A 16,753-nucleotide genomic window follows, 5' to 3' on the forward strand; every position below is an offset into this window, starting at 1 on the left:
AACCAACTTTGGGAGGAGAAACTCGGGACATATTTGATGATTTTAATATTTCCGTCGGGAAAAAATTGAAAAGAAACTAATGTTTAATATAGAATTATTTATCTTGTAAAATGTTAAATTGAGAGGGGAAAAATTCTCAAGAAAAAAAAACAGCCTTCCTACTCCTTATTATTAACTTACATCTTAGCATACGTACGAAACAAAACCTTATTGAGAGCCTTGCTTTTTTAAAATAAATTATGCTGAATGTAACAGACACCCTGGATTTTCTTTGATACTGCCTTTTTTTTTACCATTAATTGCACATTTTTAAAATAATGCAAAAGAAAATAACCTCTAATTCATTCATCCATTCTGTAGTAAAAACAGACACTTCGAGCAAAGTAGACTTGTACTAATACCAATACACTGTCTAGCATCCCACTTGCTGTATGAAAGCACTTTATTAATTTGGGGTTGCTGATGTCGAAATTCATACTCAATTTGCTCTACAGTCATGTTATTTCACAAGTGGTAATTGTAAATATGATATGAAAAGATGGGGGGGGTTTCTATTTATATGCTCCACTACATCCAAACATTGACGAAACATCAAAGATTTAATGAAAAAGGCATACTTTGTTCATTTTAGGATGACAGTGGGTGACCAAGATAAGCCATAGGCATCTCATTCAGTTTGCTGGGTGTGTGTCAAGAGCATGGATTAAGGGAAAGAGAAAAGACTTGTGTTTTGGTATTCCAGTCTAATCAAGGGAGCCACAAAAACACTTTGATAACTGCCACTTCAGTTTAATCAATATATTTCTAGATACAGTTCCAAAACAAAATAATTTATTGTTTACCTTAACCAGGCATCAGTAATGAGACCTGTACATCCTTCAGATTAAATACCACATTCCATTTTTATTGGCTCAGGTAATGAGAGGGAAGAGTCTGATGGGGTTTTTTTCCTCCAGAGCCACAACATTCTAATGATTTTGAAGATTCTAGTGGCTTATTTGTCGCCTGGTCATTTTGTACATATATGTACAAGATTTGAATCTGCTGAAGGAAGCAGCTGGGTTACTTTGGTCTAGGATCAGTGATAGGATCACTTAACTGAGAGGTCAAAAGCCAGCTTAAAATGTATCCTGCTGCATAATAGCCATTCTGGTCAATTGGTCATTCTGTGCAATTAAAAGAAGGCTATGCAAATATACAAATTGTGTTGGAGAAGCTGAAATACAATGAGCACAAACAGGCCATAAGTGAAGAAAAATTGATTTGCTTTTTTTGACAAAACTATGAGACTGAATATTTTTATAGGCATTTTTTAACTGAATTGAACAAGGTAATGTTTTTTTCTGGAAATCAGCAGATATTTTATATTTTGAGGCAGGGCAGCAATAATCACCCAGAGTGTTTAAGTACCACTGAACATCCGAAACTTTGAAACAACACTCATGCAGAGTAAATATAGTTCACAACAATACAAACCATGATTTAACAGCTTACAGATGAAGATGCAATATAAACTTCTAACCAGGTAATTAAAAGTCATTATTCACGTTTTTTTCAGCTAATCTAATAAATGATTCTACAAAATCTCAAATCTTATACAAAGTTCCCATACTTAGTTTTCAAATTCCCAAAAGCAACACACTTTTTCAGCATTTTATTGATCAATTCCAATACTTAAAAATATATGATATGCTGGTCTTTGAATATTTTGCAGTTATGGAGAGAGACAAGGTAGCTGTTGCAACATACTATGAATATTGTTTAAGGTCAGTAAATTGCTCAGTCAGCATCCACCATACTTCCCACCCACGTATGCTCCATGTGGAACAAGGGGGTAGGCTGAATGGTTTGTTGAGTCGGAAAATGATGCAAGTCACATGCTGTGGGGGTTTTGTAGTCATTAGATCTCAAGTCATCTGAACACCTATGAGTGATTTAGGACCAACAAGGCTATGCTCTCAACCACCATCATCAAAACACAACATGAGGGAAAATATTTTGAAAGCACGTTTAGTCCCTTCAGTAGATTTCCAGAGATTTGCAGGCAACATGCCAGTATATATTGAAGCAGTCCAACACCTTATGAAGATAAATTAATTGAGATTGAGATAAATTATCTCAGTGGTTCCACCAGTTTGTATTTGGAAGGTCATGGAAAGATTCCTGAAATGGTTCACATAATGCAAAAGAAGAACACTGAGAAAAAAATCAGGGTTTATTTCAAAAAGGCTATTCCTTCACAGCCTGGTGACATCTTCACACATTAATTTCATTTTTTACTGAAATAAACTGCAAGTTTATGGATATTTTGTTGAAAAAGTCTAAGAAACCACTGCAAGAAAAGCTAACAAGCTTTACGTGAATTTTTGCCAGTCACGTATAATGATATCCACATTATGATCAGACAATGCTGGGATTTAGACAGTTCAGATCTGTGTATAATGTTACTGAAAGATTAAAAAAAATCTACAAAATTTACCACCAATCTCCTTCAATTACTGAAAAAACGTGTATGCAGACCAGTGTCTTCATTGGAAAAAAACAACAACTTAGAATTTCAAAGTACAATGCATATCCAGATGGATTCAAAGAAGGATGCCCATAAGAAAAGTTGGTGTCAGATCCCACACCTGATCTTTAAAAAATGTTTCAATCAGACATGAAAACACAAACTCAGTCTCAAAATTGTTTTGAGTTAAATTTAAGTGGGGAAAAAAAACTGCCGACTCCAGCATACAATAACGGTTATTACATTCCCTTCGCTCTGCACACAAACAGTAAACCATCATTTAAAGAATATAAACATAAATACTTGATGGTTTCACAACCATATTCTGTCTCGTTCTATGCTCCTGCTAGCATATTTGTCCAAACCAAACAGGCTTTTATAGTCCTCATTTTTTCAACACCTCCAGATAACCAATAAATCTTCTCAGGTTCACTCTGATGTTATCCAGCACACACAGCTGCTGAGGGCTGTATTTGCCTTTTCCTTCTTTACGAATCTGGTAGTGGAAAAAAACAAAAAACAAAAAACAAAAGAATTGTTATTCAAAGGAGAATTCGCACAATGTAGTGGCGAGATAAGACAAAAATAAATGTGCTAGGTATATTTCCAGGAAAAAAAAGCATAGCTGAAAAAATATTGAAAAATTATCAAGCACACAGATCACTAAAGATGAATTTATCTTTGGTACCTTGGTCTTGAAGACGGGCTGTAGTGCCTTCAGTGCAGGCAGTAAACTGATGTTTTTTGCAGCTGTCTCTGCCTCCTCTCCATCCGCAAACACATCAAACAAAGCATCAAGGGCTTCTCCATTTACAACGAGTTCAGGATCCCTTGTGGCAACTTGAAGCAACGCATTTCCGATCATCTGTGGAAGAAGAGGTTCTTTGAGGAAGAACAACTTTTCCAAAAGAATAAACGAGAGAAAGAGATACCTGGAGGGTTTCTGCAGTGCCCTTCTCTTTGGCTAATGTGCTGCCAGTGATGCCAAGAATGGCGACGGCGTTGACCCTCACACTGACAACATCACAGCGGGTGGCCGTTTCGCTCAAGCTCATCAGCTGCTGGGGGGTCATACACTAGCAAAAACAAAAGCCAAACGCATAGATACTGAGCTGTCAGGAAGAAAAACGGTCAACAGAAGCAAGTGTGAAGTGGCAGTGGATTTTAAAGTTCAGTTCAAGGCGGAAATTTTATATTCAGGTCGGTTTTTATGCAGTTACAAAAGACAGAACTAACATGTGGAGTATTATTCAACCTGTACACTCCTGTCATGTGTTCTGCAGCCATGACAACAAAGACTATGTAATTAGGCACAGGGAAATGTAGAATCAAGCATTTTTATCATTTACCCTCAGCTAGCGGCTAAAAGTCGGGATATCTCGACCTCGGCTGCACGGACTTTGACCTCTTTTTGTAATCACCAAAACTGATTTAGTTGTTTATTTAAATAGTGGCGTCTTATCTACCTGTGGGATATTTTTGGAGGCAATCATCTGTAAAAGAGATCGCATGGCGCTGATGACAGCCTCTAGAAACTCCTCATCTTTGGGAATCTCTGAAAGAAACAAATGTAGTTTCGATTTGTAGTTTCCATTCTCACAAATGTATACTCACTTTTTTTTGTTGCATTCTTTAAAATAGAAAAATAACAAATTGGACTATAATACTGCAGAAGAAGTTTTATTAATGTGAGACCTGGGGCACCAAAGACCAGAGAGGAGAGATGCTGTGCTGCTTCCTGCAGGGCTGTCGCACCACCCAAAGACTCTGCATCCATGGTGGAGAGGATACTGTGGAGGCAAGTCAGTGCCCGGGATTGAACACGCTCCATCCTAAAAAGAAGGTGTGACTTTTTATTTAAAAATTTAAAATTTATAAATGAGAAAGAATAAAGATGGTTATACTCAGACAGTGAAGATTAATGGAAGAAGAGAGGAGGATTACTTTTTTATCAGGCCTCTCCAGGAGGGATTTTGATGGCACAAATCCACAGTTTCCTTTTTAGGGAACTCTGTCTTCTTCAGAACCTTAAAACAGGAAAAAAAAAAAATTATGACAGGCCTTTTACATTTGGGAGTGGCTGCGTAGGTGCATATAAACTGTATGTGAAAGTGCGTTCTCTATGAAACTGCACAAATAACTCAATCCATTCAGCCTCTGGGAGAAGATGGGTGAGGTTCACCACATAATCAATCTAATCTGAAGTTTGTAATTACAGCAATGCAAGCTAAAATGACAGCTTAACAACATTCACAAGCGCGTCAAAGCTTTGGTGATGAACTGGCTAAGGTGTGACTGAAGAAGCAGACTGTCATTTGCCTTTTGTGGTATGCTGTGGTTGATCAAAGCCCCTTGAACTTCAGCTGACAAGCACAATGGAGACATCAGATTGGACACTCCATCACAAAGGCCATCGGGACCCATGTCGCTTTCATCACTGCTTGATTCCTCCTCCCACTCGTCATCAGAAGGGTCTTAACATGTGCACACACAGAGTTAATTAGAGAAATTAACCATGAAGATGTTTTTTCTAGATTCTCAAATGAGACATTTGTGTGCATTTCTCGCTATAATAGCTTATCCGATAGACAAACACATAGTTGGTGACTGTGTCATAGGAAATATATTTGACGAAAAATGCCTGGGGTCAGCATGGCTGTCCGTGGCCACACCACTCACCGTCAGAGCAGCACATGTTGACGATGATCTCCAAGGACGTTTGCTGGGCTGTCAGCAAGGCCGTTGCCTCCCTCAGCTCCTCCTTCCCCCTCTGGACAAAAACAATCAGCCATGTGACTCAACATCCTACTAAAACAATGCCTTTTAGCACTCTTATCACCCAGTCTGGGTTCAGCCGCCTGCCACAAAGAAAAATAATCCTACAGATGCATTCCACTATGTCCAGCTGCACGTTTCTTGCGGTGCAGTGAGCATTAAAACCCAGTTCAAGGGTGTTGCTCCTGAAGGAATAAGTGTAAAACTGTGTTTGTCTGATAAATAAATGGTTTACCACAGATGAATCTTTATACTGGTACACTAGAACAACCCTAACAACCCGCAATATTAGAGGGTATTCTGGTACGTCACCATGAATGTCACCCACAATCCTAGGGCCTCGGCTCTGACTGAGCTTAGAGGGACAGCTCTGTCTCGCCGGAGTCAGGTCTGGGGACTGTCAACTTGGTGGAAGCCACAAGTTGGTCCTCAGCTGAACCTTGTTGGGTGTCCCTAATCCGCTCCCCCCTAAACCCGACAGTTTGTCTGCCCTGTCGCTCTGGCTCACATTTCAGCATGACTCACACACCACCTTTTCACCAGGCATTAATGTGCACCTCAAAAACAAAACAAAGAAACCCCAACAACAAAAAACTCGAAACCAAATTGAGATTAACCCTTTAAAACACCTGAGATATGCCCCTAAACTTTGACTTATGAGTCATTAGAACCCCAACCCGAATCACTTAAAATTGGTCTAAAAAAGCCAAACAAAAGTAAGTCAGTTTTCTTCCAGTTAAAAGTGCATAATAAGAGCCATAAATTCTTCTACCAAATGCCCTCTGTCAAGTACTGAATTAGCCACCAATGGTTTTACTTTAAGGGATCATTACAGCGTCATGTACACCATGTTATTATTAAACCTTAATCAAAATGATACTTTATTTCTGCTGTGGATGCTTACATTGGAATTTTGAGTTTTAAAAAGCTTACAATCTTTGCTTCAGGTAGAATATATTTTTTGTTCAGCATAATTGGAAACATTTGCATTTTTACAGTTGAAAACACTTGTCCACGCTCCCGTGCAAAACAGAGCGTATGCTCTGTGCTGATGAATAAATTAGAAGACAATGTGCATAAAATAAAATAATACTGGTCAATATCTCAGACTAGTTTACATACAAGTGGAAGAACGCAAATGGCAATACATAAGGGTTTACTGATTTCAGCCTCTATGCCCAGAGGCCCACAGGCTGAAAGTACAGAATTTTAATACCAAGCTGAGCATAATTAATTCAATACCCATATAACGGATCAGACAGTTTAGAGGTATGAAACAGCCAATTCCTCAACTGTAACTGTCCTTGCTTTGGTTTTGTTAACTCTAAATGGGCCTAAGAGATTGCAAGAGTTTATACGTACAGGCAAGAGGTCAGAGAAGTCATTATCAACTTTCGCAGCTTTTCCATTCCTCTTCTGTTTAGATGCTTCCTCCTCTTCAATCATCTCCTCCTCAGCGAGCTCTTCTGGAGCTTGGCCCTCTATGTCTGACACAGCTGGGGCGTTTCTGTGGCGAAGCTCCTCTGCTTGCCTAAGTTCAGGTATTAGCATACCTGCATCCAAATCCAGGCATTGTGATAAGGTAGCTACCACAGCGTTGACAGTCTCGGCCTGACGAGCAGCAGGCAGACTACTCTTCATGTTCCACAGCGTACCTGAGCAACACAACAGACAGAGTTCAAGCTCAGGAAGGGGTATTACACATTACAATTTACAGACTCCTGTGCTGGTCAATTTGACTAATTGTGGTTAAGTTTAGAACAACAACAACAACAAAAAAAAGACATGAAAAGGGACAAATTGTACCTGCAGCCAGTGTCCTGAGGAGAGTTTGTGTCACGCCTGGTTGAGATGACAGCAGCACATTCTCCAGGGCTCCGAGCACAGCAGTGTTCATGCTACAAAGCAGCTCTGGGTTATCCTCAGTCACAGTGTGCAAACAGTGAGCTGGGGAACACACAGAGGAGAGTGTGTTTAAAAGCTGAAATTGGGCACAAAAGCTACAAGCTAGCTTTGTTCTTGGAGTTCCTTACTGGTGTTAGTACCATATTAATAGCACAGATGTGTTAAGCATTAATCCTGTCAGTACTTGTTAGAGGTGTGTTCCCTAATAAACGAAGATGGTTAGAGAAAACCTAAAAAATGTACACCTTTATTTAATAAAATCTCAATGTTAAATAGCAAATAAGAATACATGCTTTACACATACCAGCAGATATGGCTAGTTCCAGGTTGTGTGGGTGTTTCTCCAGGCACTGAACAACCACATCCAAGAGTCCAGATTTGTTAAACACAGACAACGCCTGGCTACTGCTTTCACTGAAAGACAAACAAATAATACAAAGCATGCCTTGGTCAATGAGAGTGATTTATCAGAGACGATGTCAGAAAACTAAATTCAAGGAATAAACTCACAAATATATGGGGATTTTTTGTATTTCTTTTACTTTTATGTAGTTACTAGACATAGAATGTTCTCATGAGCTGAACACTAAGCAACAGCAAAGGACAGGTGAATGGATGATGTTTGGCATATCCCCAAAGATTTTATAGTCAGAGCCATAGCAAGACCTGGCTATGTATGTGGCCAAACTGACCTTTCTGAGCCAATAATAATTTTTAAAAAAGCCTTCTATGAAAACAAATAAGGTCAACTCACCATAGATTCCACAGTAAGTGTACAGCTTCATTGGCTACATCCTCCACTCCATTACTTTGGTCTTTCATCGACACAACGGCACTTTCAAAGCCAGCACAGCACTGGAAAGCAAATGTGTTGCAAATGTGAACAGAACAAGTAAAACAGGTCTCAACTTTCCAATCATTCATCTGAACATATTTAGATCATTTCTGACCCCCAAAAATGTGAGAAACTTTTTATGGGTAATTTAAGTTACACAAAGGCCAACACTGAGCTTGGATCTGATGCCAGTGTACATTTATATATAACCACAACTATATTTGCTCTGAGATACAAACTAATTGCTGAGGATATCATAGCTTGATGTTGCTGTAACAGCTGCTGATGAGGAGCAACTGAAGTGATGCGGTGAGCGAAAAGCAGCGGTGGAGTCTCACCTCTCTAAGCAGTGCTGTCAAAGGAGTCATGACGTCGTGCTTCACCATGTCCTCACACACCTCCTGACCTCCACATGCACTCAGATTCCTGTCAAGGGAAGACGCACACAGACGCATAGTCATCAGTCACTCAGAGGAGAGTCGCGGTCAGAGATGCTGTTTGTAATTGTGTGTGTGGGGGAGAGGAAAGAAGAGGGGGGGAGCCGGGAGATCCACTGTGAGCACTGGTTTTATTTTGATTTTGAGGAGACAAAATGCTATTTAGGGTTTACTGAAAGGCCTCAAATCAGACTAGAGGTTATTATTACATAAAAAGAAGAAATAAATGTTACAGTTATGATGATGGTAACTGTTTCAGTGGCTGCAACGGTTGTGACATAACAGGAAGAACACCTAACAGGCAAATCAAATCCATTTTGCCCATCTGCAAATATCAATGAAGGCATCCCTGTTAAGCTCTCAGGATTGTGAAAAATGACAAAAGCCACCAAACCAAAAAAGTCTTAAAACAGCCCAATGGCTTGACTGTAGCATGGCGCCCCCTATAGAATCAATATGACACACAGTACTGCACTCATCATTCACAGCATGGTGTCACGCACAAAGTACAATACTGTGCAAAAGTCTTTTCTTTTTTTGCCAATCAGAGCAAAGCGATTAAAAAAATCTGACAATACTTTTCCGTGTTCGTAATTCCACAGCCAGGACCATGTTTTACAGATGGCTGTAGACACTCACTGCTGTACCTCCCTCTGTACATATTGACAATTTGAACCAAAAACTTTCAAATTTCTATATTCATCTATATCTATTAGACCTGTTGCCACTTATTTTCAGTCCAGTTCTTGTGTAATTTGGCATGCCATAGCCTTTTCTCCCTTAAGAATGTCTTCTTGCCAGCCAAACTTAAGCTCAGAACATTTCTTATGAGACTTTAGTGAACAGGGAATTGATTAACTAAAAGGCCAAATTTAGTTCTCACATCTGTGCTGGATTTGTTTTTATTTCTTAAGGACATGACTTTCTGATACTGTTCATCTGCTGTAAGCCTTACACTTCTTCTGTCATCCTCAAACGTCTCTTTAAATAGCTATTTGGGAGTTAACTTGTTGGTGCAAAAACACTATTTTTTAAAAAGCCTGGAAAACTATTGATCAAGGCCACATAAAAAAATGCAAGCGAGGCTGTCACCTTGTAAGAAAAATATAAAGAAATAAGGGGTGGCTCAAGACTTTTGCACTGGAAAAGTACTAGAAACATTCTGTGAGGTTTAATACAGTCGTCTCACAGAAGAAAGGTCCTGGGTTCTTCTGCCCAACTGTGAACATTTCTGTGTGAAGTTTGGATGTTCTCCTTGAGTCTGTGTGGGTTCTCTCTGGATAATCCAGTTTCCTTCCACAGTCCAAAGACATCCACGGTAGGTCAACTTGTGATTTCTAAACTGGTTGTCCGTCTGTCTGTGTTAGCCATACTAGACTGCTGACATGTTCAGGCTACATCTCAGCTTTCACCCCACGACACTTGGGATAGGCTCCAGTCCACTCATGATTCTGAGGTGGATAAGCAGTTAAGAAAAGGGATGCAAGGATGGGTTTAGGCAAAGCAGCTCACTGGATAGTGTGTAGAAGCCAACAAATGCCACCCACTCAGCAGAGGTAAACGCACTGGACAATGAGCTGTGCTATTTGTATTCTTATATGCACCTCTCTCTGTGAAGTCCTAGAAAAGGTCAGTTCTGTAACACCACACTGACTGAAGTGATTGGAAGAAAAGAGCCATGATTACATTTTCTAAAATGGTAAATGGCCTGTATTTATATAGCGCTTTACTAGTCCCTAAGGACCCCAAAGCGCTTTACATATCCAGTCATCCACCCATTCACACACACATTCACACACTGGTGATGGCAAGCTACATTGTAGCTACAGCCACCCTGGGGCGCACTGACAGAGGCGAGGCTGCCGGACACTGGCGCCACCGGGCCCTCTGACCACCACCAGTAGGCAACGGGTGAAGTGTCTTGCCCAAGGACACAACGACCGAGACTGTCGGAGCCGGGGCTCGAACCAGCAACCTTCCGATTACAAGGCGAACTCCCAACTCTTGAGCCACGATCGCCCCACTAATGTTTTCCGGGGCTTTTGTTTCACTTTCTTTAAGTATAGCAACCTTTTTTAAACACATTTCTTAGCTTTCTGCATTTTCTGTTGCAGTATCAACAGTGCTCACTAAAAACTAGCACACAATACATGTATTATGCATATAAGCAAAAAGCATGTGTAGCAGGTAAACTAAAATATATAAGGCAGCACAATGAAATGGCACAATGTGACTCATTTTTTTTATTATCCAATAACACACTTTTAAAAACTGCAGAAGCATATGACTGACAACTGACTTCCCTCTACCTGCACCTGACTCTCTTCAAAGCAGGAGAAGCACTGACGTTACTAACGTCAATTAGTAATCTGGGTCACACAAATGGGAGAGAAATTAAGCTGAGGCATGTGGTCAAGTAATAAACTTTCTCACTTTCTCTGTAATCGAGAGAATAAATATTAACAGCATTGTCTTGCTAGCATAAACAGCCTCTTCTTGATGATTCTCACTCCATCGCAAAGTATCTACATACAACTAAACTGTTAACCACAGGAGGTTTAAACAGCCAGAATAATAATGTGAGGGTCCCACACCTGCCATTGAAACAACTCTGGCAACAACTCAGGCCAGGAACTGGCTCTTTGAGGTTTTCAGCAAGTTTCATTAGCTCTTCTGTTAGCAACAATTTGCTGCGCATGTGCTTCATGGAGCCTTGGGCACCTACAACTCATCATCTGTTTACCAGTTGTCGGCCCTTTAATTTGTCACATCATCACTGGTCAGATCATCCATTACCATGGGCTGAGCTTCCACTGCTATGCTGATGATACACAGTTATCATCAGCATAGCAGTCACAGGCAAGAGAAGAGTCACTCATTCCTTATCACCTCCTACTTTAACTACGCCAATGATGTTCTGTTTTGGTCGACCATCCCTAATCTTATACCTCCACCAGAGACTGCCACTTCTCTTCGTGCCCTTGTTCATACAAATCACTGCAAACTGACAACACAGAAAAGTTCTAATATGTTTTATGGTGATCCCAGCACTAAAATGGCCCATTCTAGCAACAAAATAGGTCACACGTGTTGATAACTTTTTAAACTTGTGAGATGACCCGAGTGGTCCAGGTCTTCGTCAAGTGACAGGAACCCAGATTATTTGTTACACTCAGACTCACCTGAGAGCTCCAGTGGCAGTCTCTCTGACAGCCAGGCTCCGGTCCAGCAACATGGGACCCAGGCGCCTAACAGCATCCCTCTGGAGGAAACCCGGAATGGTCTGACTCTGCTGCACCACCCGAGAAATACTGGCACATGCAAACTCTCGTACATCAGCGCTGGGGCTCTGCAACTATAGGAAACGTGTTTAGCACGTTAGCACGTGACACCAGCTGTTCAAAATCTGAAGTACTGTGTGTTCATTCAAGTATCACCAGGTGACCTTTTGTAACACTAAATATAAAACAAATGTAAAATCAATAAACTGATCGCTATACGTAAGGCCATTTAAATCACAGAATATAAAGTGGGGCGCAATAATCTTTAAAGAAAATGCCAGAAATGGCAAAAATAGGAGCTTTGAAACGTTCAAAGTTAGAGACATTCATGTAAGAAGAAGCAGTGTATGTCCCTACTTTCTCAAGCAACTCCGCAGCTGGACAGCTATCATCACCATGCTCTTCCTCCTCGCCGTCTCCTTCCTTCACCGCAGTCACCGGCAGCCCGACCGAGTTGAACTGGGGACGTTTAAACTTATTGGTTTTACTTTTACCCATTTCACGTGATTATTAAAGTGCGAGTTGCGCGTATAACGCGGTGTTTACTCCCTCCTCTTTTCTCTGACACTGGGGTTGTTGAGGATCAAACACACGCTCCGGCTTCTGCCTTGTTGGAGGCCATGTGGAAGACTGTTCCCTGCCGTAAAGTGTTGCTAAGAGAAAGCACGACACTGTCGCAAAAGCGCACGGACTACGCATGTAACAAACTCATAGGAAGGATGGGAGAAGGCAACAAGAAATAAAGAGACAGCTCTGATATTCCCACGTCTTATGAATTTATTTATTAGGCAAATAACCTTTAAAATAGAAATATTTTAGATAAAATACATGCTCAACAGAAACAGAAATATACCCTCACTCTGAATGTGTAAAATATATCAAAGGTTACATGAGCAAATCAGCAGCTTCAATGATGACAACACAGCAACACTGTTAAAAAAAAAAAAAAAAGAAAAGAAAAGAAAAGGGCCCTCTCAGTTCATTTCTTTGCTGGAAATGCATTTCCCATCATGCTTCATCTAAGAGCATCCAAAGGAATTAAAGACAAGAAGGCAATTAACAAAGATTAGGCCTGACAGAACCCAGGAGCGTGTGGTCACTGGATGTTTGGTCGTGGTTTCAGAATAAGTTTCCCCGTCTGCAAAAAGACAAGGAAAAATTAAAAAAAAAAACCAAACTTAAATTTTAGTAAAATTGTAAAAAAAAAAAAAAAAATCACCATGTTGACTCACATCATCACAGGACATGTTGTATTCTGCTAAAACTGTGCGGCAGCGAGCAGCAATACTGCAGGGGTAACGGTTAAAGACAATAACCAGGAATGAAAATAGGAATGAATCCACTATGTGATGTTCCTAAACCTGACAAAACTTGGCTTTGGATATCTGCTACTGATACTGTGTACAAGAAAAGAAACTACTGAGAGATCAATAAACTCAATTCTTTACTGTGACAAAGATAATGGGATTTCAGTCAAACAGGCTGTTTAGGAAGGTGAATGAAGTGACCTAGAGGTATCTGCATGGAACCCCAAAAGAGCTGGTCAAATTCTCTAAATACTAAAGAAAGGTGCTTCAGTACCTCCTTCATAACCTCCTAAAACAAAATGTACACCAGACCACCCTTTATAAAACCAAAGTTCATTCACATCAAATAAAGTAATTAACATAGCTGACAAGTGCAGTGCAAATCCTGATTAACAGTGCATTTTCTATTTCATGACATAATCTCCTGATATGGTTTTGAGCCTTCAACAACAGGCTGTTAAACCCACATGTGGACTCTGACCACTACACTGCTTCTTATCAAGCTGTTGTCTTGTTTGAAGTCTGTTTACTTATAATAGGAAAGAAAGCTTTATAAATATAGACTATGGGCAGAACTAAGGCAGGAACTAGACTGAATCATCTCTCCAGTGGGAAGAGAAAATATGAGTTGACAGGATGGCCAATGTGGCAAACATTTCAAGTTATTTCATTTAATAAGATACTTATTTAAAACTAAAAGTAAGATTTTTCCCTCCAGATGTTCTCTTTTTAGATGTCCTGCACAAAACATAAGAAAACATGAGCAAAAGTATCTAAGACAAGCTTTCTTTTGTCCATCTTAGTTTCACCATGGCAGACCCATGTCGACAGCATCCACCATGACACTGTTCAGCTGCCTGATATGAGTATAATCAGACTGTCTGAGGATCCATGATCTTATGACAAAGGTCAAGATGAAGAGATTAGGAAAAACCACAGCCTGGGAATTATTTTATCTGCAAGGCAACATCAGGCTAGATGTAAACTGGAACAAGTCAGTTTAATTTTCTCCACACTAGCCACCAGTACACTACTGCAGATGTGTGTGGAACAGTAAACATAGGACCTTAACTGAATTAAATTGATGGGCAATTGTCACAGATACCTGATCCAGCTACATGAGTCAGTATTATATTACGCTAATTTGTGTTTACTGAAGTAGAAAAAAAACACAAGGATACATTGACGGCGCCACAACTCGTTTGTGTATTCCAGCGAAGAAGAGAGCTATTAGAGTGATGCAGCTGATGGTGAAGAAGGGATGATTCCATAGGGATGAAAAGAAAGATACCTGCATGACAAAAGGAACCAAAGCAACATTAATCTGGGCAAGAAAATATTTACTTTTACAGATGGTTTTCTTAGGATATGATGAGAGCATTTAGCACCAGTGCTTGTTTCTGCTACTTTATGACATAGAAATTAATGATGCATTTTTGCTCTTAAAACTTATGTCCCATGCTATTGATGATCAGTTTTTAGGGGAAAAAGTGACACTTCAGGGTGGATGAAAAATGTATTTCTTCTTAAATGTAACTTTCAATTTTGAAATTTTTATGTTGCCACTGGCTTTACTTATGAAGTTATGGAGGCTCAGAAATGCATGAAAGACAAATGAAGAAAGACAAGATTTCAGCACGCCCATATGTACTTCAAGGACCTTTAACTTCGAGAGTTAGGAAAGAATGAAGGTAAAATTTTGAATGACTTCATTAATCCTAATCCAAAAATCTGGAAACCATCTTCAGATTTGGCTGGTCTTCTAGTGAATGAGGAATGAAAAATTTTCAGAAAGATGGAGACCTCAAACCATGAACACATCTGGGGAGACAAGCTAAAAGTTTGAGATATGCCACAGCTGATGGAGGTATTCAGACAGGCAGAGATAGAAAAGAGGCTTATGGGACAGAAAAACTTCTCATAAGACTAGCCTAAAATTTAACCATGTGGTCAGTTATAGTTAAAAACTGTACACATGTGCAGACACTACACCTTGATTGAAACTCACCTAAACTGTACTAATACGTGAGCAATTATCTATTAATGCATGAGGCTGCTTTTATTGGATCAAAAAGTTACCTATTGATACCACTTATCCCTGTTGGCTATACTGTTCAATACAAGGGATGATATATATATATATATATATATATATATGAAAAGTCTGATTTCTCTTCGAGTCAGACTTTCTCCACAAATACTTACTTTCTGTGTGTCTGGGTCTATTAACCAGTTCCAAGCTCCAGTAGCCGTACAGACGGACACCACTATCAGTATCACTGAAACAAAACATAACAAGAGATTAAATTAACTCACCGTAGAGCTTTAGCTAATAGTTGCATGTTTGAGATCAAGATGAACTTCTTTCAGGTTAATTGCAATATCAAAAAGATGTCAACCATTGTAACTTCTCTGGTGTTGTTACTTACTTCTCCACCTGCCTGTGGCAGGTTGCAAACAGGAGACATACTCTGTCAGTCTTCTCTCAAAGGCCTTCAGGTCTGCAACAAAACAACAGGACCATGAGTAGACGCTGTGTTTGGACCAAGGATTACGCAGGTATCCCCAGGAAAGCTTTTTTTAGTCCCTTCCCCAATAGAATGTCATGAAATTTAATCTTAAAATAAAGTCAGCCTTAGCCCTAAAGCTCAGTTGGTGTCATCACTCCAAGTTGTAAACTAAAGACAGAAACCCACCATTAGTTAAAATGAAGCTCTTAAATGCCCTGTAGGTTTGCTACACTTTCACTTCCAAGCTGATCATGTTCCCTACATTTGTTTAAAAAAAAGTTGCTGGCTATGACTCTACGGTCCCAGTTACAGATGCGAGGGGATTTAACAATTAAACATGTGTTTGCATGTAAATAATGAAGGGTATCAGTGGCTGAATGTTTTGTCAGTTAAGCTAACGAGCATGCTAAGAACACTAGCCGGCTAACGCATCGTTACGCCAAAATTTGACAACGCATCTTAAGACGTTTGCTTAGTAAACATTCCCTGACTTTAGCTGCAACGACCAAACCCGCTGAAACTTTACATTTGATTAATTTGAGTAGCTTTTAGTGTTGATTACCTTCGGCCTGTTCCAAGGAGTTCATGTCTGAACCACTATCTATGGTCTGAGAAGCAGCTACAACACCCTTCCCCTCAGCTGTAGGACAGGCCTGCTGACCAATCCTGATCGAGTGTGTGCGCAGCTAATATGATTGGGTGTGACCCAAATAAAGGGCGGTGCCAACGTTGAAGTCCCGCCTGCTGCAGGCAAACAGCATGGACGGCAGGTTTCGCTGTTTTGAACAGTCAAGAAAACTGTTCCAGAAAGCGCTCTTACAAATGGAGAGTTGTTTGACATGATTACATTAAAAAAAAAAAAAAAAAAATTACATGGGAACAAATGCAAGCATTGTATTAGGATTCAAATATATTTAATAGTTTGAAGTCTTTGAGCAGACGGATCAGACTTTGAGTTCAATGATTGTTTGAAATCCATCCACCCCCACACAGTTCAGGGTCACAGATGGCATGGTCCTGGAACCTGTTCTAGCTACCACAATGGGAGAAGCAGGGGTACACCTTGTACTGGTCACCTTCCTGTCAGAGGGACAATGCAGACTTAAATTGATTTCATTTAGTTAAGACTGGAAATCTTTTGAGTGATATTCAGAAAATGAAAATGTGTTCATCTTGGCCTTGATCTGTTTATAC

General features: G+C 39.9%; 2 protein-coding genes across 2 annotated transcripts; both read right to left on the reverse strand.

Moving 5' to 3' along the window:
• Window positions 1-2,192: 2,192 nt before the first annotated feature.
• Window positions 2,193-12,395, reverse strand: heatr3 (HEAT repeat containing 3). The gene is made up of 15 exons (XM_031746517.2): window positions 12,100-12,395; window positions 11,644-11,816; window positions 8,363-8,450; window positions 7,944-8,044; window positions 7,494-7,603; window positions 7,091-7,231; window positions 6,647-6,939; window positions 5,189-5,279; window positions 4,829-4,983; window positions 4,454-4,536; window positions 4,205-4,341; window positions 3,976-4,064; window positions 3,442-3,585; window positions 3,198-3,374; window positions 2,193-3,005 (listed from the first exon to the last, which is right to left on the reverse strand). The coding sequence occupies exons 1-15, from the start codon at window positions 12,238-12,240 to the stop codon at window positions 2,895-2,897; spliced, it is 2,034 nt and encodes a 677-aa protein (XP_031602377.1). The 5' UTR covers window positions 12,241-12,395; the 3' UTR covers window positions 2,193-2,894.
• Window positions 12,396-12,504: 109 nt separating this feature from the next.
• cnep1r1 (CTD nuclear envelope phosphatase 1 regulatory subunit 1) lies at window positions 12,505-16,228 on the reverse strand. The gene is made up of 6 exons (XM_031746540.2): window positions 16,122-16,228; window positions 15,479-15,550; window positions 15,255-15,328; window positions 14,231-14,340; window positions 12,975-13,029; window positions 12,505-12,880 (listed from the first exon to the last, which is right to left on the reverse strand). The coding sequence occupies exons 1-6, from the start codon at window positions 16,144-16,146 to the stop codon at window positions 12,839-12,841; spliced, it is 378 nt and encodes a 125-aa protein (XP_031602400.1). The 5' UTR covers window positions 16,147-16,228; the 3' UTR covers window positions 12,505-12,838.
• Window positions 16,229-16,753: the final 525 nt, after the last annotated feature.

This window comes from Oreochromis aureus, linkage group 1, assembly GCF_013358895.1.
Source record: "Oreochromis aureus strain Israel breed Guangdong linkage group 1, ZZ_aureus, whole genome shotgun sequence".
In the NCBI taxonomy this organism is placed as follows: domain Eukaryota; kingdom Metazoa; phylum Chordata; class Actinopteri; order Cichliformes; family Cichlidae; genus Oreochromis; species Oreochromis aureus.

What these genes read in the sequence shown, in the direction of transcription:
- heatr3 (XM_031746517.2), bottom strand. Translation starts at nt 12,240, where the DNA reads ATGGGTAAAAGTAAAACCAATAAGTTTAAACGTCCCCAGTTCAACTCG. An exon ending in CCTCAGGACACTGGCTGCAG is followed by an intron (nt 6,940 to 7,090) that starts GTACAATTTGTC and finishes TGTGTTGCTCAG; the next exon opens with GTACGCTGTGGAACATGAAG. An exon ending in GCACTGCAGAAACCCTCCAG is followed by an intron (nt 3,375 to 3,441) that starts GTATCTCTTTCT and finishes CTTCTTCCACAG; the next exon opens with ATGATCGGAAATGCGTTGCT.
- cnep1r1 (XM_031746540.2), bottom strand. Translation starts at nt 16,146, where the DNA reads ATGAACTCCTTGGAACAGGCCGAAG. An exon ending in TGCCACAGGCAGGTGGAGAA is followed by an intron (nt 15,329 to 15,478) that starts GTAAGTAACAAC and finishes GTTTTGTTTCAG; the next exon opens with TGATACTGATAGTGGTGTCC. An exon ending in TAGACCCAGACACACAGAAA is followed by an intron (nt 14,341 to 15,254) that starts GTAAGTATTTGT and finishes TTTGTCATGCAG; the next exon opens with GTATCTTTCTTTTCATCCCT.